This window comes from Pocillopora verrucosa, chromosome 4, assembly GCF_036669915.1.
Source record: "Pocillopora verrucosa isolate sample1 chromosome 4, ASM3666991v2, whole genome shotgun sequence".
In the NCBI taxonomy this organism is placed as follows: domain Eukaryota; kingdom Metazoa; phylum Cnidaria; class Anthozoa; order Scleractinia; family Pocilloporidae; genus Pocillopora; species Pocillopora verrucosa.
The window spans coordinates 8229409-8253544 of NC_089315.1; the positions used below are offsets into that span (position 1 = coordinate 8229409).

General features: G+C 39.4%; 1 protein-coding gene across 1 annotated transcript; it reads left to right on the plus strand.

Moving 5' to 3' along the window:
* Window positions 1-1227: 1227 nt before the first annotated feature.
* Window positions 1228-23864, plus strand: LOC131785624 (collagen alpha-1(XI) chain-like). The gene is made up of 43 exons (XM_066165273.1): window positions 1228-1348; window positions 1424-1506; window positions 3561-4087; window positions 4647-4814; window positions 5431-5472; window positions 5786-5848; window positions 6363-6434; window positions 6973-7053; window positions 7303-7350; window positions 7944-7997; window positions 8397-8450; window positions 9476-9529; window positions 9687-9740; window positions 10812-10865; window positions 11617-11661; window positions 12556-12613; window positions 13078-13118; window positions 14034-14087; window positions 14642-14686; window positions 14805-14858; window positions 15235-15279; window positions 15677-15730; window positions 16102-16146; window positions 16726-16779; window positions 17083-17136; window positions 17437-17490; window positions 17690-17743; window positions 18101-18154; window positions 18381-18425; window positions 18883-18936; window positions 19462-19506; window positions 20086-20139; window positions 20220-20273; window positions 20392-20445; window positions 20989-21042; window positions 21166-21219; window positions 21462-21506; window positions 21678-21722; window positions 22025-22078; window positions 22166-22219; window positions 23006-23059; window positions 23236-23289; window positions 23811-23864. The coding sequence occupies exons 1-43, from the start codon at window positions 1338-1340 to the stop codon at window positions 23862-23864; spliced, it is 2850 nt and encodes a 949-aa protein (XP_066021370.1). The 5' UTR covers window positions 1228-1337.
* The last annotated feature ends 272 nt before the right edge of the window (window positions 23865-24136 follow it).

Below are 24136 nucleotides of genomic sequence, written 5' to 3' on the forward strand. Positions count from 1 at the left end.
GGCGCGAAAACTTACGGCTGAGATAAACTGGTAAAGAAAGTTCTTCCGAAGCTGCTAGACCTAGCGCTCTGCTCGCGCTCACATATCAACAGGATCTGGGAACGATTCCCAATTAATTTACAATTTTGATTTTGGATGCCCCGTCCAATTTATTTTAGACGATTTTAAACGGTTATGGTCGATTTCGTGGGATTTTAGAATGGCTCCGTCCATTTACAGACAGTTTCGTCTGACTTTGAACAGTCTAGGGTGGTTCAATCTGATATCAGACTGCTTCGCGTTCAGTCAAATCGCAACTGTTATTGGTCTCGTCACGCTACGCACTCTCTGCTTCACCAAAGGGGAAGAGAGTGCGTTGCGTGACGAGACCAAACAACGTTTGGGGAGGAGACTACTCCGTGCTCGGTTTCACTTTATTGAAGAAAGTTGTCCCATTTAAGAGACTACTAACTGTAGAATTCGGACTGTGCTTTAGATGTAGACTCTCATCTTACAATCGAATGTTGGTTGGGCTGTGGTTGTCCTTCTTTCATATTATTCTAAACGGTCAAGTCGGCTTACGAACTTTTCCGTCTGCTTTGGAGCAGTTCCTTCTGATTTTAGAATACATTGGATTGCATTTCTCGTGCGCTTCTCTGGGGATCCGTCATCTTCGACCAGTTCCGTCTTAAGGGTCAAGAAATGTGCACTCGATGGACTCCGTCTTACATCGCGTATTGCCTGATTTCTGGCAGTTCCCTCTCACCATGTAGGGCTCTCTTTGTTTTCAAACGCTTCAATCCAGCCCGGACAGTTTTTCTCTATCATTTACGACTTGGGCTCATTTTGAAAGGTTCCATATGCCTTGGACAGTTCCGTTAGCTCTCAATGGTTGTGTCGGACGTTTAATAACATAAATCCTGTGCACGGAGGCAAATTGCAGGAAGCAAAGTGCGGGCGACAGAAGGTCTCTGGTATGCGGTTTGCAGCATCTTTTCTAATCGCATTTTGGTTTCTAGTGACATTCAAGTCTCACAACTACGGTCACGTTCAGTATATTTGAAGGGTTTTATGTTTCATGTGTGTTCGAGACAAAGTTTTGTTGTTATTATTATTTTTTAATTTTTTATGCGGACGCAACTGAAATATACCATCTAAAGTTCTTTTTTCTGGTGTTGCACTTCGATCACATGTAAAATTACCCGCGTCTTAACTGGCCAATCAGTGGCCAAGCCTTATTCCAACAATGGATCCTACATAACCACAGCACTAAAGATCCCTGTGTTGAACTCGCCTTCTACCGCGGATAAAATTGCAGCATTGGCGGTCTCCACACAGGGCCGAAACAGACGCCAGCCATGTTTCCCTGGTTAGTTAAGCGTTTTTATTGTTTTAAATGCAAACTGATTCGCTCTGTCATTAAATTATATTGTATGTGTTTCAGTTTGCAGGGCCTTAGCACGGCTATTTTATTATGCGTGCTCATGAATCATGGAGTTTCGTCCCGAGACGTTGCCATTCACCCCGGTATGTTGATGCTAATTTTTATTCTTACCCAGGTTATCCTCACCTAAGTAAATAGTCTAATGACCTCTATAAACGAACTGTAGGTAGGAACTGAACAAAAGCATGATACAGAAATGTAAGATCAACAGTTTTCCAGCAGTCTGCGTGCGGGTAATGCAATCACAGTGGTTAATTTCAAAATGAATCCTTTATGTTGCCCATTACAAAGCAGGACTGTCTGCACATTGTGCGAATCTCTTACTGTCTTCTCCAATTTTCTCTCTGAATAGACTAAGCATACTTAAGAGCATTTATCTCCTTCAGAATACTAATAAATTTTGTCAGAAAATATCGAACAGTATTTTCACATTTCCTGTCTGATCAGTTCCAAGATCGCGTGAGCGGGAATAGGTTATAATAACAACTCTTTCTTTCTGTACTCCTCAAGGTCAACAGAAGGAAAGAACATTAATGTCTCTTTCTAGCTTTATAATCAATTTTTTTAGCAAAATCTTCATTCTAAGCTTCTCAGTGTGAGCGATGAGTCATTATAAGAATTGGTGAATGTTCTAAGGTCCTGCTCATCAAATTATGTGTTGAAAATTCGTTGTTGTAAACAAACGTTCATATCAAAACGAGACCTGCAAAATATTTTAGATTACGTTCACAAATTTTCATAAAAATAGAAGTTCGTTTCATTCGAGTGCGCACTATCACTTTGATCCGGACAGAGGTGAACAATTACTGCTTCTTTGATGGAGGTTCTAAATGAGCAATTTAACCCCAACAATGGTGCATTGTCTTTGAAAACTCTCAAGCCTGATATCTATGTAACCATTAGAAATATGTTCGTGAGGTGAACTGCTTCATAAGCCTTTCCAAGTAGAGTTTTAATGTTCTAAATAGCCAAGATCTCAATTCATTTAAGGATTGAGCTTTCATTATACTCTGCACGAGAAACGAAACTCGATCGCTTACGCTAAGGGACAGTCAATCATTGTTAAAATTGAAGGCCCGACGTGCTGTTAGACGATACGCAAAGAGGATGCCGAACCACATAACTAAGATTTCCCAGAATGTTTTAGCTATCTACGACTCTTAGCATTAGTTAATGTAAATTGGTTTGTGATAACGATACAGTATTAGTGGTTCTAAAAAGAATCCTCGCTTTTTAAGAAATGTGTACGCTACGAAAGGACTGAAACATTTACGTTGATACAGACTTTATTTTTCTCCAAATTATTGTTGTTTCTATTTGTTTTGGTTTTGTGATGTTTTTAATTGCTCTTATTTGTTATGTGTGTATACAGACGTTCATGATGACATTTTCATTAGCTTGGTGACCAAATTTTCGTAGACGATTCGCGGATTATATTTGTACCGCGTATTGAGAGAAGGATGTCTGTTCTTTGAGAGATCAGAATGATAATTTGGTTTGGAAGATCAGAGAGGAAATACTTCTGACTCAAAGTGGCGCGAAAAAAAAAATTATATTCATTGTAACAAAACATTTCCACGTACTTCGTCAGAATTAGCCTTTCGAGTCTCTTCGGAAAATATTCAGAAAAAAATCTCAGCGTCCGGATTTGTCACACCAGTCTGCGCGACCTTCACACCACTGTGCAACCTTTATTTCCGTCACGCGCAACACGAAGCGTCACTGCACCGTGGGGGCGAATCTGAAGATACTGGAAGCAGAGATTAGAAATTTGGACAAAAAACCAAACGAGCAAATATGAAGGAATTAGATCAATTTCATTCAACTGCATGTGCTTCAATATAAGCGATAAGCCAACTCAGGGTAAGAAGGCCAAAAGGAGTGAAAACATTTACTGATTTCCAAATATTGAGGTTTCCTTTATCCTTTCATTGTTACAACGTGTAAGACTTTTTAAAGAGGGGGGTGGGGTGGGGTGGGGGAGAGCCGGGGGAGGGTCATTGTTTCACTGCAAGAGAATGGGAGGACACCATTATTCATACAAAGTGTATCGTAGGGACACCTTTTGCGTCAAAGGTGGTATGTCAAAGTTACAGAGCTTTATTGCGTGCCTCTTCCTGCTTCCATAAAATTTCAGATACTGCTGACTTAGCGGATTTTGTGCAAGAGTTTCAATGGAGTTTGAGCGAGCTCGAGATCGAAACGGTTGGTCTTTGTCCAAGCCGACCACTCCCTTCTTCAAGCGACCAAGAAGTTGAGGATGTTGCGTACGACCTATCGTCCACGAGTGCTACGATAAACACCACTGTGGAATCGCTTTTTCCTAATGGTTTTCCTGAAGATTTTGTTTTATTCGCCACTGTGAAAGTGGATCCTGACAACACAGCAGACTTGTTCACGATAATGGACACCGAGCAAAGTCTATCTTTTAGTTTGAGCCCTTTGGAGTTTGAATACAGGCGACGAGGGAAGGCCCCATTTCGAGTGAGATTGAACCAAAGCCTAGCTGATGGGGCGTGGCACAGAGTGGCCATAGCAGTTAGAAAGAAACACGTGACGCTGTCTTTAGATTGTGCCGAGCCCAGAGGACATGTAAGAAGGCCCAGGGGATTTAGACCTAGTTTTGGTCGAGACAGTGTTGTTCGACTGGAGGAGCAATTCCAGGTGAGGATACAACCAGACCTGACATGGAAGTCGGTTCGGCATGGGGTTCATGATCTGTACAAGTGAGGTTTTGAAAGTTTACCTAACTGCAGAGAAGCAGTTATGTATAGTACAGTTTGAAAACTTCTAGAACATCTCAAATAATCACAAATAATGAAACACACAGGCAAGTTTTTTAATTCGGTTTTTTACCAGTTTGGGGAGATATACTTTGTTGAGTATGTAGTTGGTAAAAGCTAAAATGTTTTTTCGACTTGTATTCAGTATTTGCAAAGTGGAGGTGGTTCGTGGCACGGTAAATATCCAATACTTCTACAGACAATGAGCGGAATATTTGTTTTATCATATACCATACAGAAACAAATAATAAGTTCATTTCTGTTAATATATAAAAAAAATTGGTCGGAAGTTTCACTTTTGGCGCTCGCTTATGTCTCTTCAGGTGCTGAGAGTTGAATTGTACTTGCCAATCACTTTCGAACAAGCCAATCATCTAACGCGAAAAGCATATTTACTCTCGTGGTTTAATCTAATTTGTGGTTTCTTTTTTCTTTTTCAGGGATCTTTACAGCAGCTCATAGTAGCCCCAGATGTGTTCAGAGTTCTTTCTTACTGCAAAATGTTTACTACCGATTGTGACAAACCTCTGCCATACGCGCCTTTCCTCAGTGGTGCTGCCCAAGAGCGCCGTGACAGTAACGTGCAGATCATCAACAACGTCAGATATGTAAGTAATCGGCTTAGTAGTCTGTGTCGCGAAAAAACACTTAATAAGGGCAACAAAATTTTGCGTCGTTGAGTAATTACTGATAAACTATATGACGCAATGTCTCGGCCAGAAATCCATGCGACGAGTGATACACTGAGCTAATCATGGGGTAAGATTGAAACATCAGCTTCTCTGTAAATGTAAGTAGGCTCTTTGCAGTCTGATCGAAGCGTTTGGTGAGTAAAACGAAGTGCGATATTAAATAGCGCGATGATGGAGGCCAAACGAAAAAATCAGGCATATAAAAGAAAAGAACGCGACCCAACTCAAACCTGCTTCCTTTTTCTACTCCGCTTCTACTATCGCGCCTTTCGTCTGATTCGCTCCAGTTTCCTCACTGTACGCATTTTTCGTGATTGTCTCTTCATCTTTCTTTCTTGTCTTTATATACACCTTTTTCTGTTTGTTAACAGACTAACGATATTAAATGCTCTTTTGTACGTAGTATAATGGTTTGTCTCACGATGTAGTCACTTTCGAAGTGGATCGCATCCGCGTAGCATCCATGTCCACTTTCGGTGTGGATCGATCCAAAAACGTTTGTATTATTCATTCAAGATGTTTTTATTTTCAGATCAAAGGCGAGAGAGGAATTCCCGGACCTCCGGGTCCTACGGTATGTTCCGTCATGTCTTAACCCTTTAACTCCCAAGATCTGATTGTCAATTCTCCCCTCTAACTGCTATCCATTTCCTTGGAAATAAGTTACAAGAATTTGGTGTTAGATCAAGATAACAACTTCCACCTTATAAGTTTGAATATTCTCATTACCTGTTTGCTGGATAATGTTTAGATATTACAGGGAGAAGTTACATATAAATCACTTTTGGGAGTTAAAGGGTTATCTCCTTAAATGACCAAACCTTCTCTGCCATTTGTCTTTTGTTTGTTTGTTTTATAAGAAAGCGTTTTCTTTTTTTCTTTGTCAGGGACCGCAAGGGGCGTTTGGTCAAAAAGGTTACAGTGGGCCTAGAGGTGATCAGGGAGCAAAGGTATGTTCTGGCATCATTTTCACAGACGTTACAAACAGCCCAAGAGTTAAGGCCGTTAAGGTCGTTAAGGAAATAAGTACAAATCGTAGGTTTTCTAAACCTGACTGAGCCTGCAGCATTTCCTGTATCGCTAAACAGCGCAATTTTTGCAAGACTGAGGGCGCGACCTTTCCATGAGTTAGGTAACAAAACAAGTTATATGTTGTAGATAATTGCACTTACGAATGGTGATGTCACTGCACATATTTGCTTTTGTCAGTTATCAAAATATTGCTTGTTATGCTGCTGATTATCAGCGCCGCGCTTTCATCGGGAAACTATTGAATATGGCTGCGAACTGTTGTCAAAGTAAAACTTGATCGACAATTGCCTAACAGGTAACAAGAAAATCAAACACACTCATTTGACCCTTGACTGTTATATGAGATGAAAACCAGTCTGGTAAAGTATCGAAGAGAAAAAAGTTGTTGGTGAATATTCTGGACTAGGTAATAGGGTATTTTTTATTTTACAGGGACCTCCGGGATCTCCCGGTTCCGCTGGACCCCCCGGCCCTCCAGGGCCCCCTGGTGACGGAATCTATGTCGTAAGTGAAATCGCCATCCCTCGTTTCTGGAGCATTTTATTGAGTGTTGAAAGTAGTCCGAGATCGCGTTAGCTTGCAATCATATGGTACCGGATTAGTTTAGAAATCTAGTGCCAATCTCTCAACCAATCACACGGTAACTAAAACCGGTGGTGACACTCGCATTGTCCTGCACCTAAGGACGGCTATTACACGTGCTAGCTCTGGCTTCTAATTGGCTCCTCTTTGGTCAGTTCTGATAGATAACTAAGGTTTTGGTCATAGTTTGCTCAATTGAAAAGCGCTCTTACAACCACTGAAATTGTGTAATAAAAGATCAAAAAGGAGTAATGAATGAAATCGGCACCTAAAGACAAAGAAGCTTTCATTTTCTCGTACAACCACACAGTGCACAACGCAAACTAGATTTTACACGATTAAGGGACAAATAAACAAAATTGTCCAAATTTACCTATTCGTTGAGACTCGCTGTTTGTCAGACCTGATTTTGGGTATGTTCACCTCTTCAATTATACATTTTGAACTTTTGTTATTTCAGAGATGGAATAGACTTCAAGGATCGAATGAAAAGGGCCCAGGCCCCGTAGCGGGCGGTCTTGTAGTCGAGCCCCCCGCAGTGGTGAGTTTTTTAACCAATCGTAACCTCTGAAGGGGTCTCCGCTTTGGGTTAACACAAAGCCATGGCGAATTCGAACAAAATGCTGTGTTTCGCGTGTTTTTTTAAGTAGCGAACCATAAAGAGATAAATTTTCTTATTCTGGCTACAGGGAGATACTGTTGAGATATCTGCCGATTGGTTCTCGGTTCATTGCATTTTTTCTAGTTTTTCTTTTTTATTTATTTGTTTTTATTTGTTAACATTTTTTAGCCGGGAGAGCCAGGCCCACGAGGACAGCGAGGAGCACGTGGACAACCGGTGAGTATAGAAAAGCCTCTGGTTCAGTAATGGAGCTGATGTAGATGAACTGTGTCATTTTCACCCCATGGTATGACATAGTCATACTATAGGATTTATGTAAGGACCTGAAATTCACTCATTCACCCACTCCATTCTGATCTGTTAGACAAATAATTTATGCATTGAATGCGGATTAAACGTGTTATTCCCAAACTCTTTTCCTTGGCCGTTCTTTTTTCTTCAGTTCATTTACCTGGGGGGAGAAAAAAGGCGAAAATTTTTTGCAATTTCCTGCCACTACCAAATCGTCGGACAACGTTTTATTTTACCAAGTGCTTCATACACTCATCATACTTAACAAGACACGTTATAATGTCTTGGCACTTTCCAACAGTCTAATATTGATATTAATATTGTGAGCAATAATGTTTATCTGGTTCTGTTTGCTGCACGACTGTCTACATTTCACGAACTCTCGCAATGTGCTTCAGTTTAAAGAAAATAATATTTTAGAAAGGAACGAAAATCTTTCTTATCGAGAAATGTCGTGAATATTCCTAGTTGAAGGTGATGTAATCTTGTTTGAACCTGCTGTAATCTTCTCTCTGCAGGGACGTCCAGGGAACCCCGGTGAGAAGGGATCCCAGGGAGATCCAGGAGCCCCGGTAAGGAACACATCGTTTTCTTTACTTAATACGCTTCCGGCAGTACTGAAAAGGGAAAAGATGAATGACAACAATAATTTTAAAAAAAACATAGAAATTGCTTAATTCCGTAATCACTCCGATATTTTTTTTATAGTCATTGCCTAGAGCCCTAGTCGAGTTATTTCTACCTCACAATGACTCGTAAACTTAGTGTTATCCTCTGCATTTAAGTTTGGTTTCTCCAAATACAGAGGCGCATTGACAGCGAGACATTTGGCAAGCGATATATCAAGTAGCTGCACATGGTGAATAAAGACGCTATCCGCGCTTTCCTGAAAGAGAAGAATTATCATTCTTAGTGCTGATTGAGCCAAAAACTAACCGTTTAGCTGCTTGTGTCTTGATTTTGTTTCACAGGGCTTACCTGGTAACCAAGGCAACCGAGGTCCACCTGGTAGACCGGGAAAACCGGTAAGCTGTAAATGATACGTGAATATTTTTCTCTCTGTCGAAAGTAATCAGGGAATGCAATGGTTTTCCTAAACTTCTTTTTTCATTGGTCGGTGAATCTTGTGTAATCAGATTAAAATCTAAAACCGATAGCGCCTTGTTCATGTGAGTATTACCACGCCTCGGGCACGCTTTGAGTTCTGATAGGTTCTTTGTAATATCTATGGTTACTCTGATTGGCTGTCGTCACTAGTTTGCACGTTATGAGCTCTGATTGGTTCTTTGTAATATCTATCGTTACTCTGATTGGCTGTCGTCGCTAATTTGCTTTAGTTTTTCAACATTTGTCTAATAACGTAGATCGTGACTTGTCGACTTCGCCGTTGACTCTACTGATGGATAATTAGATTCTGTTGTTGAACGCCACGCGACATTAAGGGATGGCTCCAATTGCCTATCCTTATTCTAACCCAGGCTCTCCCTGTAAATGACACCAAAGACCTTTAGCAAACCACGACGGCGACGGCAACGAGGACGTGGCAAAGTAAAAGATCTAATTAGCAGAACAATAGCTCAATACGTGCTTTTCAAAATTGTGTACATCTCTTAGCCGTCCTCTGTAAAATGACAACATGATATCATCAAAATTTGCGTGGTCCAAGAAAGGAAACCCCGACGGCAAATTATTTAAGTTTCCATTTGGAACTCAACGCCGCTCTCATACGTTTTGCTGAGGTTAACTTGCGGCGCTGTAAGAGATGGTAAACAAATCGAGTCATTCGCGAAATTCCAACGAAAAATATATATTTATTTTAAGTCGACGTCTTCCTTGGCGTTGCCGTTCTAACTGCAAAAAGTCCCTATTCTTTCGACAGCGCAGGAATGGGAAACTATTTCCGCAAGATCATTGAGAGTAATCGAAATGATTCGACCAAAGCATCAATATCCAATAAAGGAGTTAACTTCTCAGTCGCATTTATTGTATTGTGGCTCAACACCGACCTTAACCTCGCCTTTTTTAAACAAAAATATTTGTTTCTTTTCAGGGTCCCCAAGGACCGGACGGACCAAGAGGTACCCCCGGAGTTATGGGAGAAAAGGTAGGAGGGGAGGGTTAGCGAACTTGAAAATTCAGGGTTACTGAATGGACGTAACACATGAAATGATTAACCATGGCGCTCTGACAAGCATGTAACTTTTATAAAACTAAGACTATAGCGTGCTGTAACTATACTTCTCTGTGCTTCACTATTTCAGGGAGACAGAGGAATTGAAGGAATGGCGGGAATGACGGGCCACAAAGGACCACGGGTAACGTGAACATTTCGATTACCAGCTGAAGTTTTGCGTTCCATAAAACTTGGATGAGTTTTGACAAATGTCCCCAAGTTTTGATATGTTTCTACATAAAACCTTGAGAAAGGTTACGCTTAGGCGTCCATTATTAGCGATGTTGGACGCGCATTTTTACGCCCGCGAGAAGATTAGAGACGGGTTGGGGAGAGGTTTGCCAGGAGCCTGGCACTAGTAATTTTCAGTGCTTGACTCTCGCCGGTGCGTGATGCTTAATGCTTCATTAGTTCTCTCGGGCTAAGAAACGCCTTGGCTGAAGCGTTATAATGTGGTTCTGTTCGCTGGCCAGGTTACGCATGACGCCATTGGCAAACGGCAAAACTTGTTGCCGTTAGCCTTTTTTCAGCCGTTTTTATACCACAGTGAAAATACCGTTGCTGTTAATACCATTCTTAAAAACTTGCTATCACATCGTGTCTATTTCTTGATATCTCAAAGCAACGATTAACACTTTACCCTGGACGAACTTGAATAAATTTCAGTGGTTATGGTTACTTTTTTACGCTATGAAAAAAATTCTTTGAATATAGTCAGAGCTATGTACTAAACAAGATAGTTGTAAGGAATGCATAGCTCAAAATTCGCTGATACCGAATACGCAGTGATACAAGAAACTTCGAAGTAATTTGCGTTTTGAATAAAGTTTCATACTCTTGGACAAGGACTCTTGTACATGAAACGATCTTGTAAAGGTGAAAAATAGAGATGTATAGATCTGAACATTTTAACGCGAACATGCAGAGATTAAAAGATGATGAAAAGATTCGAAACAGAAATGGAACAGCGATGGATAACGATGGGAAGACGTCCTGAAACATTAGTCTTAATTTTTCATACTTAAGATATACGCAAACTGTAAAGCACTCCATAAGACTTTTACGGTTATTGATCGTCAGCACTAGTATGTGTAGAAAATGGTCTCTCAAGCAGCTGAAACTCGAGCAGTGTAATAGCAAACTACAAAATTTCGTAAAAGCATATTTGATAAGAATATGAACCACATTCATGTAAAGTTTATATTTTTCCTAGGGTCTACCAGGCATGCGAGGAGAAAAAGGCGACAAAGGTGAAGCTGGTGAAAGAGTAAGTGCCTTTCATACCTAGATATGGCTGCGTCTCCTTTTGTTGTTTTTCTCTTCTTTTCTTCTTATGAATTGTTCATCTATCCATCAGTCTGTCTTCCCGTCCTTTCGTTACTCGTCCTTTCGTTACTCGTCCTTTCGTTACTCGTTTCTGCCAGTCACGTGGTCGATCGGTCGGACAGTCAGTCAGACAGTTGGTCGGGCTATTGATCGGTCAGTCAGTCGGTCAGACAGTCAGCCAATCGGTTGGTTGGTCAGTCGGTCGGTCGGCCAATCGATAGGTCAATCAGTCTGTCGGTTGGTTAGTCGTTCGATCGATCTGTGAGTTAGTCGGTCGATCGATCTGTGAGTCAGTCGGTCAGACAGTCAGTCGGTTGGTTGGTCAATCAATCGGTTGGTTGGTCAGTCAGTCGGTTGGTTGGTCAATCGGTCCGTTGGTTGGTCAATCAGTCGGTCGGTGGGTCGGGCGATCGATCGGTCAACCAATCTGTCAGACAGTCAGTCGGTTGATTGGTTAGTAGTTGGTCGGTTGTTCGGTCAATCTATCGGTCAGTCAGTTGGGTCAATAGGTCACTCAGCCGGTAGTAAGTCGATCAGTACGTCAGCCAAGCGGTCGATCGGTAAGTTTGTCGATCAGTCCATCCGCGATTCGATCTAACCCCTCCTTAGTCCTATTCAGTGAAAAATGAGATTCTGAAATAATACAGTTTACGATGCTCTGCATTCACTTATTAAGCTTTACTATTTTACAGGGCGATGGTGGCACACCAGGGCAAGCTGGAATGCAAGGTGAACGGGTAAGTATTATCACTAATAGTATCCCACCAAGTATCCCACTATTTCGTCTTTGTTCTTGACAGATCTGTTTCTGTTGTGTGTAATAACAAATGGTGGGACCAACGTTAAGAATATAAGTCAGAATAAATTAGTATCAAAAAATGGAAAATTTAGACTTCACTAGTAACGAGGAGTTGTCGCCGTTAACAGACCAAGAGTTGTAAACTATTGAAAAGAAAAAGAAACCGTTGTTCTGGACCCATAAGTCCATTTTAGTACCTTATCACGTTACACATAGCAAGTTGTTTGCTGGTTCGTGAGACTCGTCATCACTTGTGGCTAAAATAAGCAATATAATGTCTATTTTTCGAAGATTATAGCCAATTCATCAAAATCTTTCTTCTTGTGTACACACTGATTACTACAGTAACTGTGATTGGTCAAAATTGTCAATAAAGCCACTCGTTCCAATCCACATCAATTCCACTACTATATCCCAGATTCTCTCACCAAAAGGCAAAATGGCGACTCAGTCAGCCCTAACTTTGAACGTTCTCAGTGTAACGGTAACGCTGGTAAGGATAGATGATCAAGAAAGAAGGTAATCACCGATCCTAGGGTCTCTAAAGTAATTTTCTGGAGAAGATTAGTAGTTTTTGCAAGCGTAAAATCCATGTTTTTATCACGCATCGTAAGTAAAAGTTTCGCAAGGCGTGTACATACACTTAGTTGGCGATCAAGGAACGTTTCCTTTCTTCAAACACAACTTGATCGATATTTCTTTGGTTTTATTCAAACTTTAATTTTTGTATCACGTGATTACTCTATCTTGTTGGACAACGCTTTGTGAATTTATAAAAATTTAACCATAGAGTTTAACAAAATTAAAGTTGTTTAAATTTTTTTCATTCCAGGGACCCCAAGGAGAACCAGGAGAACGGGGACCGCCAGGGCCGAGAGGATTGCAGGCAAGTATCGGCAAAAAACACTTTTACGGTTTTTCAACTAATTAACTTTGCATAAACAAGTTAGTAGAGGTCCTTTAACACTACTGTAGTTCAGTGAAATAAGAAAAGCTGTGAATTGTGAGAGTGATCTGTTGAACATATAACTCGGCAAATTTGCAAAATGGAGAAAGTTGCAAAAGTTTAGACCTCTTTTAAAGTGAGGCGGGGGTGGGGGTGAGGGGAAACAAAACCTTGTTCCCACCATGCAAAGTTCTTTGTCAGTTTGCAACATATTATCGTCATACTTGGTAGTTTTACTTATTTCACTGAGCTCTTTCCGGCTGCATCCATAGATTTCCTTTCAATGGTGCATGTAAAAGTTTTAAAAATGGGTCTATTTGGGGTGATTGGTTGTCATGAGACAGAGCCTTTGAGGCTAACTCTGCTACATTTTTACTTTATCCCTTAATTCTTAATATCAACAGGGAGGTACAGGAGAGCGAGGTCCACCAGGACCCTCTGGATCACCGGTAAGGAAATAAGTAAACAATGGTCTTCATTTGGTATCAAAATAGGCCGGAGTATTTGTCTACAAACATAACCTGTTCTAATAAGCAGACAGTTCTGTAAAAACAGTGCCAGTGTGTTAATTATCCATCAAAAAATTTTATACAATATGCAGGATAAAGCATTAAACTAGTTTACCCTCAAAAACATCCACATGCAAGGGATGGCAACTCTTCCAGACTTGACCCTTCTTCTTTGGCTTTTTTGTCAAATGATTCTTCTTCTGATGCCAAAGATTCAGTAGTGAAAGTAATATATCCTGTCTTGAACATTTTTCTTGTAACAAGATTAATCAATACCTTGTTGTGGAAAGGAAAAAAGATTTTGCACATATTCATTAGGGTGACCTCGAATATCACCCTAAGAAATTATCATGAATCTGATTCACAAGCAATACACACAACATATGATTAAAAGAAAATAAATTACCAGTTGAGGTCTTGTCGATATTAAGTGTACAGATTTTTTTAGTTTTGACATGAAAAAGTTAGTAAAAATTCATAAGATTTATGGTGAAATAAAGATTAGTTGAGTATCAGTGAAGGGTGTGCATGGAAATTTTGGTGTGCATAATCTAACTTTCCTTCTTACCAAAGAAGTCTTGGTCTGATGTTTATTAGTTGGACTCAAACATGAGGGGTCTATAATCAGTCTGTAGCCAGGTCATTGTATTGCATCACATTGTGGGAAAAATACTGAACCCTTGAAGTGTCTCTCTCAACTCAGGTTTAATCTGGAATGGATTAGCATCCTTTTCAGAGGGAGCAGCGATATTCCCAGTAGCTTTGCATTGAAGAAAATAGATTATGCTCCAATGCTGTGGACCTATTGGCTTGAAACCAGACTTACTTTCTTTGTTTTTCCACCTTCCTACTTAGGGTCCCCCAGGTGCTATAGGAATTCAAGGTGTGCAAGGCATGAGAGGACCCTCGGTAATAATAGAATAAAGCTACATAATATTCTGACATTTTAAATATGTTCATTTAAACTAAATGCTTAATAGAATTGTTGTTAGAATGGACACTTCTCACTGCTGAAGCCCAGGTTTGCATGCTTGGATATGTGATCAAATGTGGGTCAAGTTGGCTCTAATCTCAGTGGTTAATGCTTTTTCTCTGAGTTCATGGATTCACAATTCTCCACAAAAACCATTCAGCCAATTCAAATTTGACAAGGAAACAGTGGAGGATTTCAGAGCTACCCTGTTCATATGCCATTTCTAAAATCCAGTTTTATTTTGATTATTTTGAAGCTTGTTTTCATTTAATAAGACATATATTCAGAATGAAGGGTCTTTTTTTTGGAGGAGCTCAGAGAAAATCAGAGTGAAATACCATAAAAACTGAATGTGGATCAAACTGAAGGAGACTCTAGATATTGATGTCCATATTCATGTTTAACCTTCTTCTGTTTTGGTACAATTATATTTTTGTCAAAAGTAATATTCAATGAACCAGTATTCAATTTTCTCTTTTTTCTTTTCAAGGGACCTCCTGGTATTCCGGGTCCCCCAGGGCCTATGGGACCTAAGGTATGTCGCATAGCACCTCCAGCCTTTTTCTTTCTAATACTAATGTGGGAATTACTTTTATTGGAGATAATTTGTCATTCATGTACCACAGTCTGTAATCCTTATTTACTATCTTTAGGGTGAGGCTGGAAAAGTTGGTATGCCTGGTTTCCCAGGTACTGATGGTGTGCCAGTAAGTAGAGAGAGAGAGTTATTTTGACTTATAACTAGTAAATGAAACCTCCTATTAAAATACATATAATGTATTTTTATTGTGGTTATGGAAAACAGCAATTGATGGCCTACTTAAAACGCAGTTATTCACTGAAGAAATAAATAAAACCCATTTGCTGCAATTAAATATAAGATTTTCACATATGACCTTATGGTTCCATGAATTCTTTGTTATTGTCAACTTTAGCCAATGTGGTAATTAAACAAACTATTTTATTTCAGCCTTATGATTATAAATGTTCAGTTAATAAACTTTGCATGAAGATGAGCACAGGCTTTGAGGAGTATGTACTGACTTCTTGTGGGGTAAATCTAATCCTCTGACTATATTATAGGGATACCCTGGCATTGAAGGACCGCCTGGACCCAAAGGCGACAGAGTAAGTCAGATTTAATGTAACATGCTATAGTTTTCAGCAAAAGCTCTAAAGTTTTTGATCAGGGGGGAGAGAGGTTCATTAACCTCTTCTCTATTAGTATTTATAAAGAAGATAGCTTTTTACAGCATTTTAAGTATCTGAAATTATCAAACAACCCATTAACACCTTAGTCTATGCTTGTGGATTGTAAAGTTCTTCAAGTTAACACGTTTTTAGTTGGCTGAGTGCATATGTTTGTAATTTTATCACAAAGCACCATAAATTATTTTTATTAAATTTTTCACCCTTGTCATGCACCCTTTTTTAAGTTTTCAACATTACAGAATTTGTTGTGTTTCTATTTAAGTTTAATTTTATCAATGTTTTGATTGATATACTCAATGGATGTACTTCCCAGGGTGCACCAGGAGTTAGAGGACCACAAGGCTACCCAGGCCTCCCGGGGCCAAAGGTGTGATACAGTGATACAGCTCAAGGATATTTTCTATTTACAATAGGCATTTTCATCTTTCTACTCTAACACTTTTTAAACAATTCATTCCCTTCAATATGACATACTTCAAATTCACATTCTAGGTTAATTTTCTAAATTAATTTTGAACCAAAAGCTTAATTTTGAGAAATCTTGTATTCTAATCTATAACTTATCTTTGCATTTGTCATTGACCAATCAGAAATTAAATTCTTTGTTGGACTTGAGATTTTAACCAATATATTTCATTGTATTTTTTTTGGCCTTTGGCACTCAATCTTTAAGTCCAATGTGCTTTAAATGACAAAATTAGCCATTTAATAATAAAAGAATGCTTATTTTTTGCACAGGGGAGCAGAGGAAAACGAGGTCCAGAAGGAGAGAAGGGTGAAGAGGTTTGTATTTCCTATTTTACATTTATATTATAAACCTGTAGACCAGGAGTGTTGGCTTTCATCAATTTTATTTTGATTCAGCTCTCTAGATTGATTTTACATGATAGACCAGCAAGATTATATTTCACGAAACCAATCTAGCCTCATGATAAATCTTCTGTTTTGCTTAGCTGTGCATTTAATGAAGAAAAACTGTCAGCACAAGTATTTTTTCAAAGGGATTTTAACCTGTTATTCCTGATTAACTGCTTCTGCTGTAGAGTTTTAATTAGTGCAAAGAAAATTTAATGATAACTTAGCTTGGGAGAAATAGAGATTGATTCTAGTGTGAATATAACTGTCTCAAAAGGAAGCTGAAATCTCACTTAAACACATGAATGTCTACAAATAGGGCTTTTCTTGGGTATGGAAATCAATTCAGTAAAAGTGATAGCTTCAGAGTATGTGAATCACAGGTACTAATGAAATGCATAGGAGCAACACTCATCCATCAAACTGAATACCTTAAACTTATTGAGACTTGACCATCATCTTCTTGTTATCAGCTGTCACATTGCACCTATTAATAATCTTTCACAGGGACTAGCTGGATTTCCTGGTGCAAAAGGTGATGAGGGGCCAAAAGGAGAAGATGTAAGTGAAACAAAAAACTAACTGTTTTTGAATATAACCTACCCTGCATGAATTCCTAGCTAGTTTTATGCACATGCAGCTAGCATTAAAATGGTTACTTTGACTTTTGAAATCCCTTCTCCCTCAGAGTTCCAGTCACCTTACCAAAGGCATTTTGATATACCCTAAGTACCATAATATGAACTCATATGAATTTGAGTTGAAAAGAACCATTCAGTTATTCCTTGAGAAGTAAGGTTTATCCCAGGACTTTGCTTAAACTGCTGTAAGTTGTGATTACTGTAATCATCGTCTTCCTTGTAGGGTGCCTCAGGAGGAGTTGGTGTGCCAGGAGGTGAAGGACCTGAAGGGCCAAAGGTTTGTTTACCAGCTACCTCAGTGATCTGAATCATATTTCTTAGTCTTAATTTATTGACAATCGCTATAGACAGAAAATTTTTGAAGAGGACTGATTTCAAATTTTGAGAGGTTTCTCAAAAACAATGAGTTTACCCATGGCTTGAAACGTTAAAAAGCAAAATATACAGCTCTAATGACTGTTAGGTAAATCATTCAGTCCAAATACCTAGAAAGGCTGGTAGTCATCAACAAGCATGACCAGCACTGCACCCTTAAATGCCATAGGTAAAAAAAAGTGTTTACCTCTGATAATTGTAGGGTCGCAGTGGTATCCCAGGACCTTCAGGCCCCCCTGGACCTACAGGAGTAAAGGTATTGTTTATTATTGTTAGTTATTATTATTATTGATATAAGTTATTGTTTTCAAAACATTATGATTACATGTTATCACATTATGATCAGATCAGACTACTCTCCATATATAACTTAGTTTGAAACAAAAAGTTAATGGCAAGAACAGCCAATTTTATTACATTACCCCTTAACATTTATTGGCATTATTTGTTTTCAGGGAGAGAAAGGACCACAGGGAATGCCTGGGTACCCTGGTGAACCAGGAGAAAAGGTAGAGCAGACAAATCTTTAAGAGCTGTTCATCAGTAAATGGAACTGCTTTAAGCTCAATTAATAAGCAGTGATGTATGGAATTGCTGGGAGCTAGAGAAAGTAATTGATTATTAACAAAATTTTCCTAGGTTAAAAAAAATTTAACACTGCACAAACTTTCGGTCGACACCGCCATGAAATGACACTCAATTAGCTGCATTTCAGTGTGGTATTTTGATTATCAACATGTGTTTTGGCTAAATCTGTTGAATATTGTATTTCAATATATTTGATATTGCATAATGGGCAATATTAGCAAATTATAAAGGCTGTGTGTGTTGATATATCCTCATATATATGTATTTTTTAATGACAGGGTAATACTGGTGCAACAGGGGCAAGAGGACGAGATGGATCAAAGGGAGTCAGGGTGAGTCTGTATGGGCTATGATGCTCTGCAAATAAATTAGGATGATTTTTCAAGACAAGAGACATGAGATGCATGGGACAAAACTCAAAAGTTTTTGGAAATTTTCCGTTATCGCTCCAACCCTGACAAATATTTTAAATTCCAGATCCATGGTCAAAAGATTTGTCACACTCCTCTTACATTCATATTTCATGAGTTTGTGTTATTGTTGTTGTTTCTTTTGTAGGGGGATCCTGGACAACCGGGGCCGCAAGGAGGAAGAGGATCAAGGGTACAGCCAGGCTACAAAGCCTACTCCTCTTTGTTCTCTTTAAAACACATCCATCACATTATCTCATTAACCCACTGTTAAGTGTCATGGCAATAATGGTCACAGCCTGCCATGTTTTAGTGGAAGTGTTGAACATAAAGAAAAGATAACCTGAAATAAAACAAAAATTCGGTGTCTGTAAAATAACAAAGAGTTAAAGAAAGCAATGTAAAGGGTCATTATAGTGCCACACCCTTTTTCCCTTTGGGCCCCCCTCCCCCCCCTCTTCACCCCACACACCCTCATACTCTTTAATTTACTGCATTTTCTATCCCTTTTTTTTCTGTTGAATTATTGGGAACTTACAACCACGATGCCATAGGCATAAGTATTGCGAGTGATAGATAAATCCGTAAATTGTTGCACTAAGCCCCCATGATTTCAGTTGTTATAACTCACTTTGTTTACGTGTCCATAGGGTCCACGTGGTGCGCGGGGATCCCCCGGAACTCCTGGAACCAACGGGGCAAAGGTGAGTCATACTGGTTGAGTTTCATGATACTGGTGCAACAATAATTATGACGATATCAACAGTTAAAATGCTAACAGTAAAAGGAATGATAAAAATCTTCTGAAACCACAGAGGTAACAAACCTGATTAAGTAACAATGATAGAGGGTAACTATTTTAAAGAATCTTGCCTACCAGAAAAAAGCGTCTTCAAAAATACGCTCACAACGCTAAGTTATAAGTTCTTTATAAATGGGAAATCTCGTGTTCGCGTCCATTTTATCACTGGTTGATGTTCCTTAATTAAACTCTTCCACGTTTTGTTTACACTGCGAACCTTCATTAAGGTATTCATCATGTATCTGTTGAAGGTACAATCTTAGCATCCGTAATTAGCACATTTTTTTTCAAATTCTAGACATATTCTTGCAACTTCTTTCCATCATTGTTTCACCTTAAGCTCTTGAAGGGCGACACACTTAGAATATGAACTAATGCAAGGAGACATGTTTATTTTATCATCTTCATCTTTTAATTTTGTTGTTAGGGTGCTGCTGGTGAGCCTGGAGTACCTGGTGACCGCGGAAACCCGGTAAATAGAGATTATTCCTTGGAAAATGTGCACGAACGATTTTAATTCACGAGTTGCGAAGCATAAAAAACTAACGAGTGAGCGCAGCAAACTAGTGAGGTTTTGATGCATTGCAACCAGTGAATAAAAATTGTTCAAGCACTTTCCATGGTATGGTACTTTTATTTCATACATACTGAGATTTTTTCACATGTCAAAGATTGGAAGCGAACGACTGTGAAAATACACCGTTCGTCCAACCAGAGACACGAGCGATAGTACTTCATAGTGTAAATCTCAGTATCTGAAATAAGTAGTATTACAGGATTATGAAGTTACTTAAAAACAGCCTCGAGTGAATAAAATCACACAGGGGCAACAAGTTATGTTAATAAACGTATATGATTCGAGGATTTACGGTGCTGTAAAAAGTGACTGGGAAAATCTTAAGGAAGCTCTGTCACATTAATTTGAGTCAGTTTCTTTAACTTGCAAATTCAAGCGTAATTTCACTTGACCTGAAAGCTTCAAGAAATGCCGGAAACTTTTGTAAAGCATGTGTCTTGTCTATAGCTTGACATCTTTGTCTTAATGAAACAGGGACCTCCGGGACCTCAGGGGGACCGAGGACAGGCAGGACCTCGTGGATCGATGGTAAGCCGTGTTTTGTTCACGTGATTCATCATAGGGCACTTAGAGTATAGAGTAATTTGAAAATATGTTTTTCATATCAGGGTATTCCAGGAAAAGCGGGTCTTCCAGGATTTCCTGGACCTCGTGGAGAAACGGTGAGATCCAAGTTTTGATAGAGACTTTTAGTTCATCTTGATCTTTCGTTCAAACTTTTAGTTCTCGCGATGTTTTTGATAATCTTTGGATTGAGTGCGTTTCTGTCGTGGGTTATAGGGACCTCAAGGAAAAATAGGGCCGCCAGGATCCCCCGGAATACCAGGTGGACGGGTAAGTTATTTTTAACATGTTCCGATGACAAAGAGGATCGAAAGAAAATTATCGGTTTAATTTAATCATGGCGAGGATTCCTTTCCTGTTATCACTTGACGATTTTTTTAGAGTAGATTATTGTCAATTTTGAAGAATATTAATGTTATAATTAATCCAGTATATAGGCATCACTTTCGATAACAATTAAAATAGAAAAAGTCTTCAGTTTCCCAGGAGCCGCTGAATGTCAAACCGAGAATTAGTCAAGAATTATTTGTGTACTTCAGCAAGAAGTACAAGACCTGGAAAGACCTGGAAAATTGGAGTCAAGTGGTTAAAAAGAGAATCCTTAGGAATCTGTTTCTGTAAACTGTTTGATATGAAGTAGGCTCATCGAAGTTGTCTAGCTTTTAAACTCTTGTCAAATACATAACCATGCAGCAATAGTAATCCGACCATGCCAGGTAAGAATCCGTTGGACATTCGTTAAAAAACCGCTGTGAGTCATCAACTCACCGCTGTCTGCTTAGACTCATTTTTAACATCCTCTTATTGATTTAGGGTCCTGCAGGTGAAAGGGGAAGCTCAGGATCTAAAGGAGAACGTGGCCGACCGGTGAGAACACAATAACGCATTATCCCTCTGCCCGTGTTTGTTATGATCCAAGAAGAGACATGATGAAAGTTGTGTGGATTCACGCACTACTCTCGATAATATCGTTATTTTTGTCGTATCTAGGGACCCCAAGGATCCACAGGAGACCCAGGGGAGCCTGGCAAGGATGGTTCAAAGGTGCATAACAGTTCTTTTTTTAACCTTCTAATCTTTGAGGGTTGACGGATTTTTTTTTTTTCAGAAACGCCTGCAAAGCACTACGTAGTTATTTGCAAAAGTGGTATTAAGTAACCCTTTGGCTTTGTTCTGCCGTTTGAGATCTGCGTTTTCCTTTTTTTCGGATAAAACGAGTTATGTTGCATAAAACGTAAATCACGCTTTCTTTTCTATTTATCTCGTTCTGTATTTTTCCTTATCAGGGAGAGCCTGGTAAATCAGGCGCGGACGGTAAGGACGGTGCACAGGTGAGAGCTGAAATTTTCAAGTTCTCAGTTCTGGAGTAGAAGAGAAACATGATGGTCTTTTCCTTTCCATTAAGATCCCGCTACTCTGGGAGGTGAAATGCTAACACTCAAACAATTGATTTTGCAATTTTTCTTTGGATCTGAGCATTTTTCTTGATTCTTTATATTTAGGGTCAGCCAGGAACACCAGGGCCGAAAGGTGCTATGGGACCGCCAGTAAGAAACAAGTTTTTAAAGAGATTGTCTATTTGTTAATTATCATAAGTGTTTTAGTTTTTGAAAGTTGATTGGGAATGATTCTTGAAATTAAGCCTGAAACCCATAAGAGTGACTAGTGTCACCACTGATTATGAGACTGAATGGAAATGATCTCCAACTGAAGAAATTCTTTCAGTATTTTTCCTTGTTAGTACCTAAGGAAATGTAAAGAGAACAGTATGAAAAATATGCATACTGATGTAAGGGAACAAGCCACCTTAAGATTATTATTTCTAAGGGTCATTTGGTTGTTTCCTCAGGGACCCGCTGGACTCAAAGGAGTAGAAGGACCGATCGGTCCACCAGGAGCACAGGTAAAGCGATGAGTATTGGTCAGAGTTTCATTTTTTTTTCTTATTACATCCACCAGCAGTGCAATTAAATCGTCCATATTTTTTCAGGGGCCTCAAGGAATGCGCGGACCACCCGGACAACCTGGACCCCAGGGTCCTATAGTGAGTTCCGCAAACATATTTTTAAGCATTTTCAATGCGTTCTCCATTATTATTCGAGCTACAGATTATTTTCATTTTTGATCTTGTAAGAGAACATCCTCTACATCCACTTTTATAATTTGGGATAGATGTACTTCGTATGTGTAATTACATGATTTCGAGTGCAATTTGCGATAAATAAGCGCGATTAAGTTTTTCAAATGCGAACAAAATTGCATGACACCGTGGGTCTAGTCCAATTTGTAGTCTTTGAAAAAATTTACGAGTTTACGAGTTTGTTTTCCTCTTTAGTTGATTTTACCTTGTGACATAGTTCACTGGTTCGCCCGCTTGCCTTTGCCTTGTTGCCCGAGTAGTCGGACTTCCTCCACTCTCTTTCTCTGTTAAGTATCGGTCTACGGCAGTAAACTGTGCACGAAAGCACGTATCACGCTCGTATTCTTGCCGGTTTTTCTTCCGAACTGTCACCTAAAACTCCTCGTGAAGTTTGTTCAGAGCCTCCGATTCATACTTTACAATTCCCAAGACTTCCAGACTTTAAGCCATATGTTTGCGCTTTTTGATGATTTTGTTTTTAAAATTCACCCTCAAACTCGGAATTAAAACGTTTTACTTTCCATTTATCTGTTCGCCATTTTGGTTTGTTGGTCTTTCGCGACTCTCCTGTCAATATATTTAATTTCAACTTTCTGCACTGTTTGAGATTAAATAAAAATTTATGCATGCATTTCATTATGAAGTCAATGGAACTCTAACAATGATTATCAATCACGTGTCTTCTCGCAGGGGAGGCCAGGTCGCCAAGGACCTCAAGGACCAGCTGGAGAGAAAGGCAGTAGGGTGAGTGCACGTGCGTAGCACTCAACTTCAATTCTCTCTTCTTAATATCAAGTTAATTGCGCATGTCCTGAGTAACTGGTGTTTGACGAGTTCGCGAGTCATACTCGCGCGTGACTTCTGGCATGGCAAACTATTAGTTATTTAAAATTTGAAGCTTTCGCATGTTATCCTGTTAGGGAGAAGAAGGAGCTCGTGGAGAGCCTGGACCCGAGGGGAAAGCTGGACTTCCGGTATGTAACGTTGACATATTTCTGATCAATAATGATATGCTGATGGATGTTTCATAAAAAAATAGTTTTAGTTGTTAGGTAGAAAGAAATATTGTTCAGTAGTTCTTTCATCATTTGTACACAGTCCCTATGAGTTACTAAAACTTGCATCTCGTTACAGTAAGGCTACTGGTGAACGTTTTTGCTACAAACTGGACGCGTACCTGATTGTATTGAGCTGCATGAATTGATGCCGTTAGGGACTTTGCTTTAACCGTCTGCCAGCAAACACTTGACTGCGAGTAACTAATAGGCCATTTTACAGTTGTGTACTTAGTTGCCAAGCCTTTGATTTGGAGTGAGGCTGAAGGTGACCTTGTTGTGTTAGGGACCAGAATCTAGTTAGCATGATAACAAATTAATTTGCATTTCAAAAGCAGCAAGGTTTGTATCATAACAAGGTCACCCTTAGCCTCACTCCTGTTCAAAGGCTTGGCAACCAAGCATACAACTGTAAAATGGACTATTATTTTCTTGTTTAGGGTAAACAAACTGGTGAGGAAGGACCAAGCAGGCCCCCCTGGCGAGGAGGGTGAAGAAGGTACGGGAAAATGTTTACCTTCTCTTTACAAGAACTGCATTAATTGGGGATTCCTCAGTTTTGCACCGGCGCATTCCTGTTATGAGCATTTAAAATCACATAATTAGGGGAATGAGCGTGCGTGTATTCCAAGAAAACGCAGTGTTGTTTTTCAATCCATGGACCAATTAAAGAAGGTACGATGATCTTTCGCTCTTTAACGAGAACGGTGACCTATATTTTTTCATTGTATGATTTTTGGTGACAAAATTATCCCTTTTAAATGGG

Excerpts from the sequence above, each read along its gene's own strand:
- LOC131785624 (XM_066165273.1), top strand. Across the intron at positions 1,507-3,560 it reads AGACGTTGCCATTCACCCCG|ATACTGCTGACTTAGCGGAT; the intron begins GTATGTTGATGC and ends ATAAAATTTCAG. Across the intron at positions 21,723-22,024 it reads AAGGTGCTATGGGACCGCCA|GGACCCGCTGGACTCAAAGG; the intron begins GTAAGAAACAAG and ends TTGTTTCCTCAG.